At 31.6% G+C, this 12,846-nt stretch overlaps 1 protein-coding gene across 1 annotated transcript; it reads left to right on the top strand.

Annotated features, from left to right (window-relative positions):
- Positions 1-11,910: 11,910 nt before the first annotated feature.
- Positions 11,911-12,363, top strand: LOC138347568 (uncharacterized). The gene has a single exon (XM_069295864.1). The coding sequence runs from the start codon at positions 11,911-11,913 to the stop codon at positions 12,361-12,363; it is 453 nt and encodes a 150-aa protein (XP_069151965.1).
- The last annotated feature ends 483 nt before the right edge of the window (positions 12,364-12,846 follow it).

Here is a 12,846-nt window from a genome sequence, read left to right as displayed (position 1 = left end):
AAATCAACGTCAATGTCCACTTCAATATAAATATTAATGTGAATGTCAATGTAAAAATTGTCAATGTGAACATCAACGTCACAGTCAACATCAATATCTCAACAATGTCAACGACAAAATAAATGTTAACATGGATGTCAAAGTGAATGTTAATGTCCATGTCAGCATCAACATAATCATAAATGTCAGCAGAAACATAATTGTGAACGTGAAAATCCATGTGAACATTGACTTGAAACATAAACACCTAAGTAAATGTCAATGTGAACATGAATGTGAACTCAATATGAATGTCAACATGAAAGTCAATCAAAAAATCGACGTGAACGTGAATGTAAACATGAACATTAATATAAATGTAAATTCAAACATAAACATCAACATTAACATCAATATCAGATTCAACGTAAATGTGAAGGTTAATGTCAATGTTAGCATCAACATAAACATCAATATCAGCATGAGTTTCAACATCAACATTAGCGTCCACCTAAATGTAAATGTGTTAGTAAATGCCAATGTGATCGTCGACATAAACCTAAACGTGAATGTAAAAAGGAAAATAAACATGAATATTAATGACAACATGAATGTGAACATGAACATCAACATGAACGTTAATATGAACATTAATGTGAACGTCAACGTGAACTTAATGTCAATATCAACATAAACGTCAACGTCATTATCAATATTAATATGAACATCAATGTTGACGTAAGTGTGTATGTCAATGTATACGCAAAGGTAAATGTAAATATTAGCATCAACATCAACTTATGTATCCGCGTTAACGTCAATATTAACGTCAAAGTGAACATCAACATAAACTTGAACGTTAATGTTAAAGTTAACATCAACATAAATGTGAACGTATATATGAACATCAACGTGAGTGTTACATGAACCTCAACTTGAAAGGCAGTGTGAACGTTAACGTCAACATATATTTTAACATAAACGTCAACGTCAATGTAAATGTGAACATAAATGTCAACATCAATGTAAAGATCAAAGTGAAAGTCAATGTCAATGTCAACATTAACATCAAAGTCGATGTCAACATCAACGTCAACTATAATATCAACATGAAAGTTAATGTCAATGTGAATGTCAATATGAACGTTAACGTGAATGTTAATGTGAACGTCAACATGAGTGTCAATGTCAATGTCTTATAAACAACAACATCAATATAAACGTCAATATCAACGTATATATATATGTCAATGAAAATGATAATACAAACATCAACAACATAATAAATGTAACTGTAAGTACAAACATATGCGTGAACATGAACGTCATTGTTCACATTGACATTTATGTTCACACTTAAGTTTGTGCTAGCATTTATTTTTAAGTTGATACTTACATTTAAATTAACATTCCCTTTGACGTCCACATTGACATTAGCATTGACATAATTGTTTATGAGACATTGACGTTGGTCTTCACGTTGATTTTCACATTGACTTTTACATTGACGTTCACATTGATTTCGATGTTGACATTCACATTTACGTTGACATAAATGTTCAGATTCACATTCACAGTAACGTCTATGTTGAAGTTCACCTTCATGCTGAATTTTAGGATAATGTTCACGTTACAATCTTGTTGACGTTCATGAACATGTTCATATTTACGTTTATGTTAACTTGAATGTTAACATTTAGGTTTATGTTGATGTTAACATTGACGTTAATATTGATGTTGATGTTTACACAGTTGTTTACATTGACGTTGATACTAATGTTTACCGTAATGTTTACGTATACGTTTATTTTCACATATACGTTGAGATTGACGTTCATATTAATAATTATATTAACATTGACATTTATGTTGATGTTGATATTAAAGATCACGTTGATGTTCACATTGACGTTCATATTAACGTTCATATTTATGTTCATATTCATATTAATGTTGACGTTGATGTGCACATTGACGTTCATTTTATATTTATATTTTCGTTTATGTTGATAATCACATTCACGTTTACGAACATGTTGACATATACGTTGACGCTTATGTTGATAATGAAGTTCATTGTGATATTGTTGTGCATGTTGATGCTAACATTAACATTAACATTCATTTAGATATTGACTTTTAAATTTACATTGACGTTGATTTTGATATTGACATTTATGTTCACGTTAACATTCTTGTTTACATTCACATGAACATTAACATTCACGTTGATGTTTACATTGTCTTTCACATTGATATTCATTTCGATGTTCACGTTCATATTCACATTGACGTTCAAGTTTTTAAGTTGTTCGCATTGATCTTCACAATCACACTTATGTTTATGATGTTATTAACGTTTATGTTGATGTTGACATTGGAATTAACATTAACTTTGATGTAGCCATCCTTACGAAAGCTAGGCTTATTCAGATGAACCATGAATTAATGGAAATGTTTAAGAATGAAATTCATACACTTTTGAGTAAAAAAATTATTCATCCTTCAAAATCACCATGGAGTTGTTCAGCATTTTATGTTAACAATGCAACTGAACAAGAACGAGGTTCCCCAAGACTTGGTATTAATTACAAACCTTTAAACTCAGTTTCAAAATAGATTCGTTATCAGACTCCTAACAAAAGGGATCTTTTAAAATGAACTCTTAAAGCAAATGTTTAAGTAAATTTGATTAAAATCGAGATTTTGGCAAATTCAAATTGCTGAACAGGATAAATATAAAACAACTTTCAATGTCTCTTTTTGGACAATATCAATGGAATGTCATGCCTTTTGGGCAAAAAATTGCCCAATCAGAATTTCAAAATATTATGAATTCTAAATTCAATCATATAAGTCATATTTCAATTGTTTATATTGATGATATACTAATCTTTTCTGAGGACATTTCTTCTAAAAATATGTCAATACCAAAGTGGACGTCAAAGTGAATGTTAACGTAAACTTAGAATCAACTTAAATATAAATGATAGTACAAACATAAGAGTGAACATGAACGTCAATGTGAACAATGAAGTGAAACATGAATGTTAATGTGAACATGTTTGTGAATATCTACGTGAACATCAATATCAATGTCAACATGAACATTGATGTAAACATCAACGTGAATGTGAACGTCCATGTGAATGTCAAGATGAATGTTAACATGAACGGAAATATGAACATTAATGTCAATATAAACATCAACATCAATGAAAATATCAATATCAATGTCTATGTGAACGTCAAAGTGAAAGTTAGTGACAATGTTAGCATCAGTATAAACATTAATATTAGCATGAACGTAAATATCAATATCAACATTCACGTAAATGTCAACGTATTGGTAAACGTGAAAGTGACCATCAATATAAATGTAAAGGTCAAACTAAAAAAATAAACGCACGTGAAAATAAACATCTATGTGAACGTGAATGTGAATATTAAAATGAACAATAATATGCGTCAATGTGAACTTTAACGTCAATGTCAACATAAACATCAATCTCAATGTCAATGTTTATATGAACATCAAAAATAATATAAATGTGAACATCAATGTGTTTGTAAATTTCAACATAAACATAACCATCAAAGTCAACTTAAACGTTAACGTCAAAATTAAGATTAACGTCAATGTGTAAGTCAACGTAAATCTGAATGTTAACATTAAAATTTACGTCAAGGTGAACGTGAACGTACACCATGAACTCCAACATGAACATCACCCTAAAATTCAGCGTGAACATGAAAGTCAATATAAATGTTAATGTGAATGTTAATGTCAACGTAAATGTAAACGTAAATGTTAACGTCAATGCAAAGATTATCCTGAACGATAATGTCAATGTCAACATCAACATCAAAGTCAACGTCAATATCAACGTCAACTTCAAAGCCAACATGAATGTCAACATCAACGTGAATGTCAATATCAATGTGAATGTTAATGTGAACGACAATGTGAAAGTCATTGTTAAGGTCTCATTCACATCAATGTCAATGTAAATATCAGCATGGATGTAAAGTGAATGTTAATGTCAATATCAACATCAAAATAAATGTAAATGTTAGCACAAAATAAGTGTTCACGTGTACGTCAATGTGAACATCAAAATCAACAAAAACTTCTCATTAACTTCAATTTGTTGGTAAACATGACAGTGATCATCAACATCTATATAAACGTGAATGTAAAAATGAAAGTCAACGTGAACATCAATTTCAATATATAAGTGAACGTGAACCTTAACATAAACATTAATATAAACGTCAATGTGGATGTCACTGTGAACTTTATTATTAATGTCAAAATAAACGTCAATGTCAATTTCGTTGTTAATACGAACATCAACGTCAATGTAAATATGAACATCAACGTATACGTAAATGTAAAGGTAACCATTAGTATTAACGTCAATATAAACATTAGGGTCAACGTCAATATTAATGTCAATATGAACATTAACATAAACCTAAATGTTAATGTGTAAGTTAACCTCAACTTAAATGCAAACGTTTACAAGGATGACAACGTAAAGGTCAATCTGAACATCAGCGTGAACGTGAACATCAACCTAAGCATTAACACGAACATGAACGTGATATTCAATGTCAATGCAAATGTGAACATGATATTAAACATCAACGTAATGGTCAACGTGAACTTTAATATAAATGTCAACATCAACATCAAAGTCAACATAAACATCAACGTTAACATCAATGTGAACGTCAACATGAATGTCAATGTGAATGTAAAAGTTAACGTCAACAAGAAAGTCCACATCAATATTAACGTCAATGTAAATCTCAACATAAACCTGAGTGTTAACTTTAATGTTTACGTCAACGAAAATATGAAAATACACATGAATATCAACAAGAACCTAATGTAAAGGTCAACTTTAAATTTACCATGAACGTGATCGTCAGCATAAATATTAACGTAAACATGAATGTCAATTTAAATGTCAACGTAAAAGTTAACATCAACATAATGGTCAATGTGAACATTAATTTCAACATCAACATCAACATCAAAGTCAAAATCAACGTCAATGTCAACTTCAATATAAACGTGAACGTGAATGTCAATGTCAACATTGTCAACGTGAACATCATCGTGAAAGTCAAAATAAATATCTCATAAATGTTAATTTCAATGTCAACGTCAATGTCAATGTTAACATGGATGTCAAAGTGATAGTTAATGTCAATGTTAGCATCAATGTAAACATATATGTCAGCACAAACGTAACAGTGAATGTGAATGTCCATGTGAACAATGACCTAAACATGAACGCCAAAGTAAATGTCAATATCAACATGAACGTGAACTCAATATTAATGTAAACATGAAAGTCAATTTAAAAATCAACGTGAACGTGAATGTCCACGTGAAGGTCAACATGAACGTTAATGTAAATGTAAATGCTAACATAAACGTCAACATTAAGACCAAGATCATAGTCAACGTAAATGTGAACGTTAATGTCAATGTTAGCATCAAAATAAACATCAATATCAGCATGGACTTCAACAACAAGATTAGCTTCCACATAAATGTCATTGTGTTAGTAAATGTCAATGTGATCGTTAACATAAACGTAAAGTGAACATAAAAATGAACGTCAATATGAATGTGAACATGAATATCAACATGAATGTTAATATGAACATCAATATGAATGTCAACGTGAACTTTAATCGCAATATCACCATAAACGTCAACGTCAATATCAATATTAATATGAACGTCAATGTTGACATAAGTGTGAATGTAAACGTATATGTAAAGGTAAATGTAAATATTAGCATCAAAGTCTACATAAGCGTCAACGTCAATATTAAAGTCAATATGAACATTAACATTAACCTGAATGTAAACTTTAAAGTTAACATCAACATAAATGTGATCATATATATAAACGTCAACGTGAGCGTAACATGACCGTCAACCTTACAGGTAGTGTTAATATTAATGTCAACATAAACGTTAACATAAATATCAACATCAATGTAAATGTGAATGTAAATATCAACATCCAATGTAAACATCAACATAAAAGTTAATGTCAATGCGAAAGTAAATGTCAATCTGAATATCAATATGAATGTTAACGTGATTGTTATTGTGAACGTCAACATGAGAGTCAACGTCAGCGTCTTATAAACATAAACATCTATATAAACGTCAATGTCAACGTAAATACATATGTCAAAGTGAATGTTAATATCAACATCAGCATCAACATAAATGTAATTATCAGCACAAACATAAGTGTGAACGTTAACGTCAATTGAAACGTATGTGAACATGAACTTTAAAGTCTACGTGAACGTCTACACGAATGTCAATATGAACTCTATGTAAACATCAACATGAACAGGAACATCCCCGAGAATGTGAACATGATCGTTAAAGTGAACGTCAATGTGAATCTAACCGTCAATTTCAACATTAATGTCAATGTCATAATTAATATTAATGTCAATGTGAACGTCAAAAGAGAATATTTACACTTACCTACATGTTGACATTTACGTGGATGATAATGTTTATGTTGATAGTCATGTTGATATTGACATTTATATCGATGATGACATTGACTTTTTTTGTTCACGTTGATGTGCACATTCACCTTGACATACACGTTGATGTCTACATTGATATTTCCTTTGACGATCAAGTTGATATTGATGTTGACATTTGCATTGAAGTTGATATTGACATTTACATTGTTGTACACGTTGCAGTTAACGTTGAAATTGATATTGATGTTGATGTTGACATTCACATTCACATAGACTTTGATGTTGACGTAGTCATTGACATTTGTGTTGATGTTGACATTTATGTTTATGTTTGTTTACATTGGCATTAAATTTTACGTTTACGTTGACGTACACATTTACATTGATGTGCAAGTTTACATTAACATTGACATTCACATAGATGTTAATGTTGACATTCATGATGACATTGCCATTGACATTGTTTTCACTTTGATGTTCATATTGACGTTCACATTGACAATGATGTTCACATTAACTTTCACATTGACGTTAACATTGACATTGCCGTTTACATAAAAGCTGACATATACGTTTATGTTGACGTTCACATTTATGTTAATGTTTACATTGATGTTGAGATGGACGGTCACATTTATGTTGACATTTTCATTGTGTAGATGTTGACATTGCTGTTCATATTCACGTTCACGCTGACGTAAACATTGACGTTCATGTTGTTAATGTTTATGTTGATTTTTATGTTTACGTTTATGCTTACATTTATATTGATGTTGATGTTGACGTTCACACTAACATTGATGTTTTCATGAATATTAATGGACATTTACATTGATGTGCAAGTTTACGTTTATGTTTACATTGAAAATCACGTTCACCTTTAAATTGATGATAAAGTTTATGTTAATGTTCCTATTTACATTGACGTTTATGTTTATGTTGACAATCATGTTCGGATTTACTAAAATGTTAATGTTTATGTTAATGACGACGTTGTCGTTGACGTTCATGTTAGCATTGACTTGTTTATCGACGCTGATATTGATGTTAATGTTGACATTGATGTGGGCGTTGATGTTGATGTTAACAATGATGTTGATGTTCACGTTGATGATGACGGTAATGTTCCGATTGACATTCATGACGAAGTTCACATTTAGGTCATATTGATGTTTACATTGATGTTGACGTTCAACAATCACATTCACATTAGCCAACGCATTTATGTTAACGTTCATCCATACAATGATGTTGCGTTGACAATAATGTCGACATGAAAGTTCATATTAACATTCACATTGAAGTTTACATTGACGTTGACACTGACGTTTACGTTCACATCAATGTTAATGTTGACATTTAAGGTGACCTTCACATTAACATTTATGTCGATGATGACGTTGATATTGACATTCACATTTATGTTGATGTTGACTTGTGGTTATAGGCGATGAACACAAGAATGACAACCGCGAGAAGAGTAGAAGAAGAGATTGAGAATGTGGGGCTACTCCTCAAGTCAATCAAGTTCCTTCATATGTGCAAGCTACTACAAATGATCAAGTTCCAGTGAATGATTCGGCTATGAAGGATGGTGTCTTAAGATCCTGAAGTTAATTTTCAACCTACGCTCCAAATCGATGGGGCATCGATGGACTGACAAGGCATCAATTGAACTCGTCGATTGCTACTACAAAGGTAGTGTATCGACAACAATTAGGCCTTTGTGTAAGGACTCTTGCTTCCTTAGGGAGTCATACCCATACGTTTAAAATGTAAATATTAAAATTTACATGTAAAGGACCTTTTGTATCAGTTTCACCCAAATAAATTACACGCAACACGTCCAACTATGTGAGGCACCATCAAGATACACACATGCATGTCTCAAGGTCTATCTTTCGCATGTCTTGGACATTCTTGGAAATTTTTACCTCTAAACATCATGAACACATCATACTACTTACGGAATCATTTTTTATCATATAAGGAACACATAAGCTCATGAAACACACATAAGCACATAAGCACACATCAGGCCCCTTAGATTGCTAGTCATCAAACATCTCGGTCATCTGTTGACATTTGACATTCAAATGATGTCAAATCACCCAAGCGTGATTTATAACACTTTATAATATCTTAACAAGCTTATAGGCACAAGTTAGTGTGTAGACACCCTAAATCATTTTGGGGTTCTTACATTGGTAGTGGTATGGGCACTATCTAGACATTGCACGATAGTCTTTGAATTTGTTAGTAAGAGTCCCTAGGTCTTGTCCAAGACTATGACATGAATCTTCTTATGTGATTAATGAGTCATAAATTAACTAATGAATGAATGACTTAAGTTAATAAAGCATGATAAATAAACAAGTACTTACCTTAATTAGTTAAGGGTTGTCTAGTTAAGGTGAGAAGGGGGCATAGGAAGTGTCCCTTCGTATGTTACCTAAATAAGTCTTAGGAATGACTATAGTTAGGAAGGATGTTTATTATGTTGACCTTCTCTAAGCCTTACCTAGTTTTAAGGATTATTTAGGAAATGTTGAAGTGGTCAATCATGGGCGTTATCTTCTTGATTTACTTAAGTATGTCTTTTGATAACCTTTGGGAGGAGAATGCCTTATTATTTATATGTCGATGTATTAAGTGAGAATAATTTTATCTTAGGTAGTCCATAGAATTTTTTAAGTGGGTGTGTAAGATATTGTATGGGTAGTTGCTTCACAACTCACTCAAGTAAGAATTACAATCATCTTTGATAGAAGAAGCTCATGTTCATGTGGATAGAGTATGTTGGGACCTTTCCCATTGATTTTCATACCCTATGTTATGAGTTTATTGATGTAGAGATTGGTAGGACATCACATGATTTTGAAGTAACATGATTGGACATTGTTTTGCTAGCTAATTTGATGCCATAAACCAAACTTTCACTAAACAATGGTCAAGAGAATATCATTGACAAAGTACATTAACTTTAATTATGTACAATAGACATATCATCATGATAAGCAGCAAAATTTTTGCATTTGATTAGCTTATAAAACAATTTAGTGCTTAGTTTTGCTAAGCTAATAAGTTAATTTGGCATTTAAGGTTCATTAACAAGTTTTGATTCACATTCTTATTTCTTCTAGGAAACATTACATTCAAAACATTTAAAAACATAATTACTGAAAAACACAAATAGAAATTAGTAATCTTCATTGTTATCAACAATAAATTGAATTTCATAAATAACTTATAATGATTTCATCTTCTCAAACACAATTGGAATTTATTATATGGATCTAACCTATATGTCACATCTGACATTATTAAATAGTAGAAACCTACACATAATGATCAGTTGGCACCACATACCAAAAACATGTTCAAGATCACATATACATACTATTAGAATTAAAAACAAGGATAACTAGGGAGATGGACGTTCAACAATGTCACTGGGAACAATCATAGTTTCGATATTCTTTAATTAATAACACGTTGAAAAGCCTCTTGGATAAAGGAATCTAAGAGAGAAAACTCATAAATTACAGTAGAATTTAATTTAAGAATATCACCTTGAAATTTGCACGAAAAATCTTTAAGAATAGCCTTGAAATTGCCTAAGAGAACTCGAGAGTATTTTCTATTTTTCTTGTGTTTTATTCACTGTTTTAAGGTATGCGTTTCTACTAGAATAACATGATTCTAGGTCTCAGGAACATATAATTACCAAGTTAAGCTAATTAAATAAATTAATTAGCTAATTACGAAAATGCGACAACTAACTTGACTAAAAATTGAATAACATTTTACTTAGCCAAATTATGTAAATTTGCTTAAGGATTATAATTTAATTAGTAAGTTACCTAGGGTAATTAATAAACTACCCCTAAGTCGTTAGGACCATAACAAACCCTTTTAGACCATCCTAGGTTAGGTACTCAGATGTTTCTTGTGTTAGTTACTAGGCTTGTGTGACCTGGTTAGGTGTTAGGTTGTTAGGTGAACTAGTTAGTTAATTTCGGTTATTTCTTTGTTATCTAATTAAGTAAGTTAGTTAGATATGAGAGTTGATTAGGAAGCTCATCCCCATATGGCTTGACCCCATATGTACGCCTTCACCTAACCGCCCTAACAAAATTCGGTTGCGCTTGTGACTTGGTTGGTTAGAACATATTTTTGTACATGTGTTGCTTCCCATTTTTGTTTTCCCAGCGATCTTCACTATATACTTGAGCACTACTTACTCTACATGATGATTTTGAATGATAATGTGCTATGGTACCTAGGCTTGACACTTTGATTCCCCGTACTTAAATTTGTGTAATCTAAAGAATAAAAATTTTATTAGCTTAGGGTGTTCATTGCAGGTACATTCCCTAAACAAGCTTTAATTGGGGCATTTGAACATCAAAGTATATCTTAGTACATAAAAAATTGCTAACACCCTTAAGCGAATATTCTCTTATATACCCAATATTACTCAATATTGGGCATTGGAATGCCTATGTACCCCAATACCAATTCTTAAAACATAAAAGACTCTTCAGTACACGATTACATTTTCTTGAAAGTTATATTTTATGTTGACTATAACTTTTACGTTTATGTTGACTATCATATTTATGTTGATGTTTATTTTGAAATTTACATTGATGTTCACATAGAAATTGACGTTTACGGTCACATTGATGTTGGCATTAACATATACGTTCATGTTGCCATTGTCGTTGATCTCACATTGATGTTCACATTGACGTTTACATTGACAATGACATTAATGATGATATTCGTGTTGATGTTGATGTTGACATTGATATTCACATTGACACTACATTGATATTTATGTTGACATCCACGTTTATGTTGATGTTTACAATGATGTTGACATTGCCGTTAACCTTTATATTGATGTTTTCATTTACTTAGATGTTTATGTGGACGTTCACGCAAACTTTAAACTTGATGTTTATGTTGATGTTTATATTGATATTGACATTCATACTAACGCTAACGTTTACATTGACCTTGATGGTAACGTTCACATTGACATTCACATTGATGCTCACGGTTAAATTGACGTTTATATTCACATTTACATTAACATTCACCTGGAAATTGATGTTCATGTTGACATTGATATTTACGTTGATGATTAAATTTATATTGTCAATCACATTTTGTTTTACCAGGATGTTAGGTTTATGTTGATGTTGATGTTCACATTGAGTGACCTTTATATTGATGTTGACGTTTCTATTTATGTTGATGTTTACAGAGATTGATATTCATGTCTACGTTGATGTCTAAATTCGCGTTAACATTCATATTGACGTTGATGTTCATATTGACATTTACATTGATGTCCATGGTGAGGTTCAGGTCCATGTTTACATGGATGTACATATTGCCATTTACATTCACTTTGACATCTGCAGTGATGTTTATGTTGACGTTCACATTACCGTTTACGTTTACGTTCAAGCTGACATTTATGTGTACGTAAGCATAAACCTTCACTTAGATGTTTACGTTCACGTTAACATTGAAGTTTACATTAATGTTGACGTTGACATTCACATTAACCTTCACATTGACGTTCATGTTCACATTGACATTCATGTTCATGTTGACATTAACGTTAACATTCATTCTGACATTTATGTTGATGTTTACATTGAGGTTCACGTTGACATTCATGTTGATATTCACATAGATGTTTACATTGACATTAAAATTGATGGTAATATTTACGTTTTCGTTCACGTGCACATTCACATTTACATTTACATTCACGTTGATGTTGATGTTCACGTTGATGATTATAATACACCATATCCAAAATAGACTAAAAAATATTATTTTTAAAAATCTACAGGTTAAACAGATGGTGTCCATCGGTGGACTGTAGTTTGACCAATAGTCCATCCTGCACATCCGTCAATAGAGTCAGAAATTCCCAAAATCTCAGTCTAGGAAAATTTGACTATGTGTCAAACAATAGAACGACCTACAGTCAGTAGTCTACGTCTATCGATCAACACCCCATTTACCCTTTCCCTAACAAGAACCCTGATTCACAAGAATGGACTGTCGTTTTATTTACGGTCGGTGGAAATTAACAGACAATTAGGGGGGGAAATACAGTCAGTCAACTTTAAATGATCAAAACTTTTAGTACACAATGAATTAGGTTTCCTATGACATACCAAAAGATAAATAATTGAATTAGTTTTCCATATCCACCGACCTTGTTAAAATTAGACCTTCGAGTAAAAAGTTATGCCCGTTTTAGTAATGGTTTGTCAAGCAGACCGAACCTACGGAACC

This window comes from Solanum lycopersicum, chromosome 3, assembly GCF_036512215.1.
Source record: "Solanum lycopersicum chromosome 3, SLM_r2.1".
In the NCBI taxonomy this organism is placed as follows: Eukaryota; Viridiplantae; Streptophyta; class Magnoliopsida; order Solanales; family Solanaceae; genus Solanum; species Solanum lycopersicum.
Note: the sequence above shows the minus strand (reverse complement) of the source record. Positions and strands in the feature narration are given on the sequence as shown.

Coding starts and splice junctions, on each gene's coding strand:
- LOC138347568 (XM_069295864.1), top strand. CDS start 11,911: ATGGATGTACATATTGCCATTTACATTCACTTTGACATCTGCAGTGAT.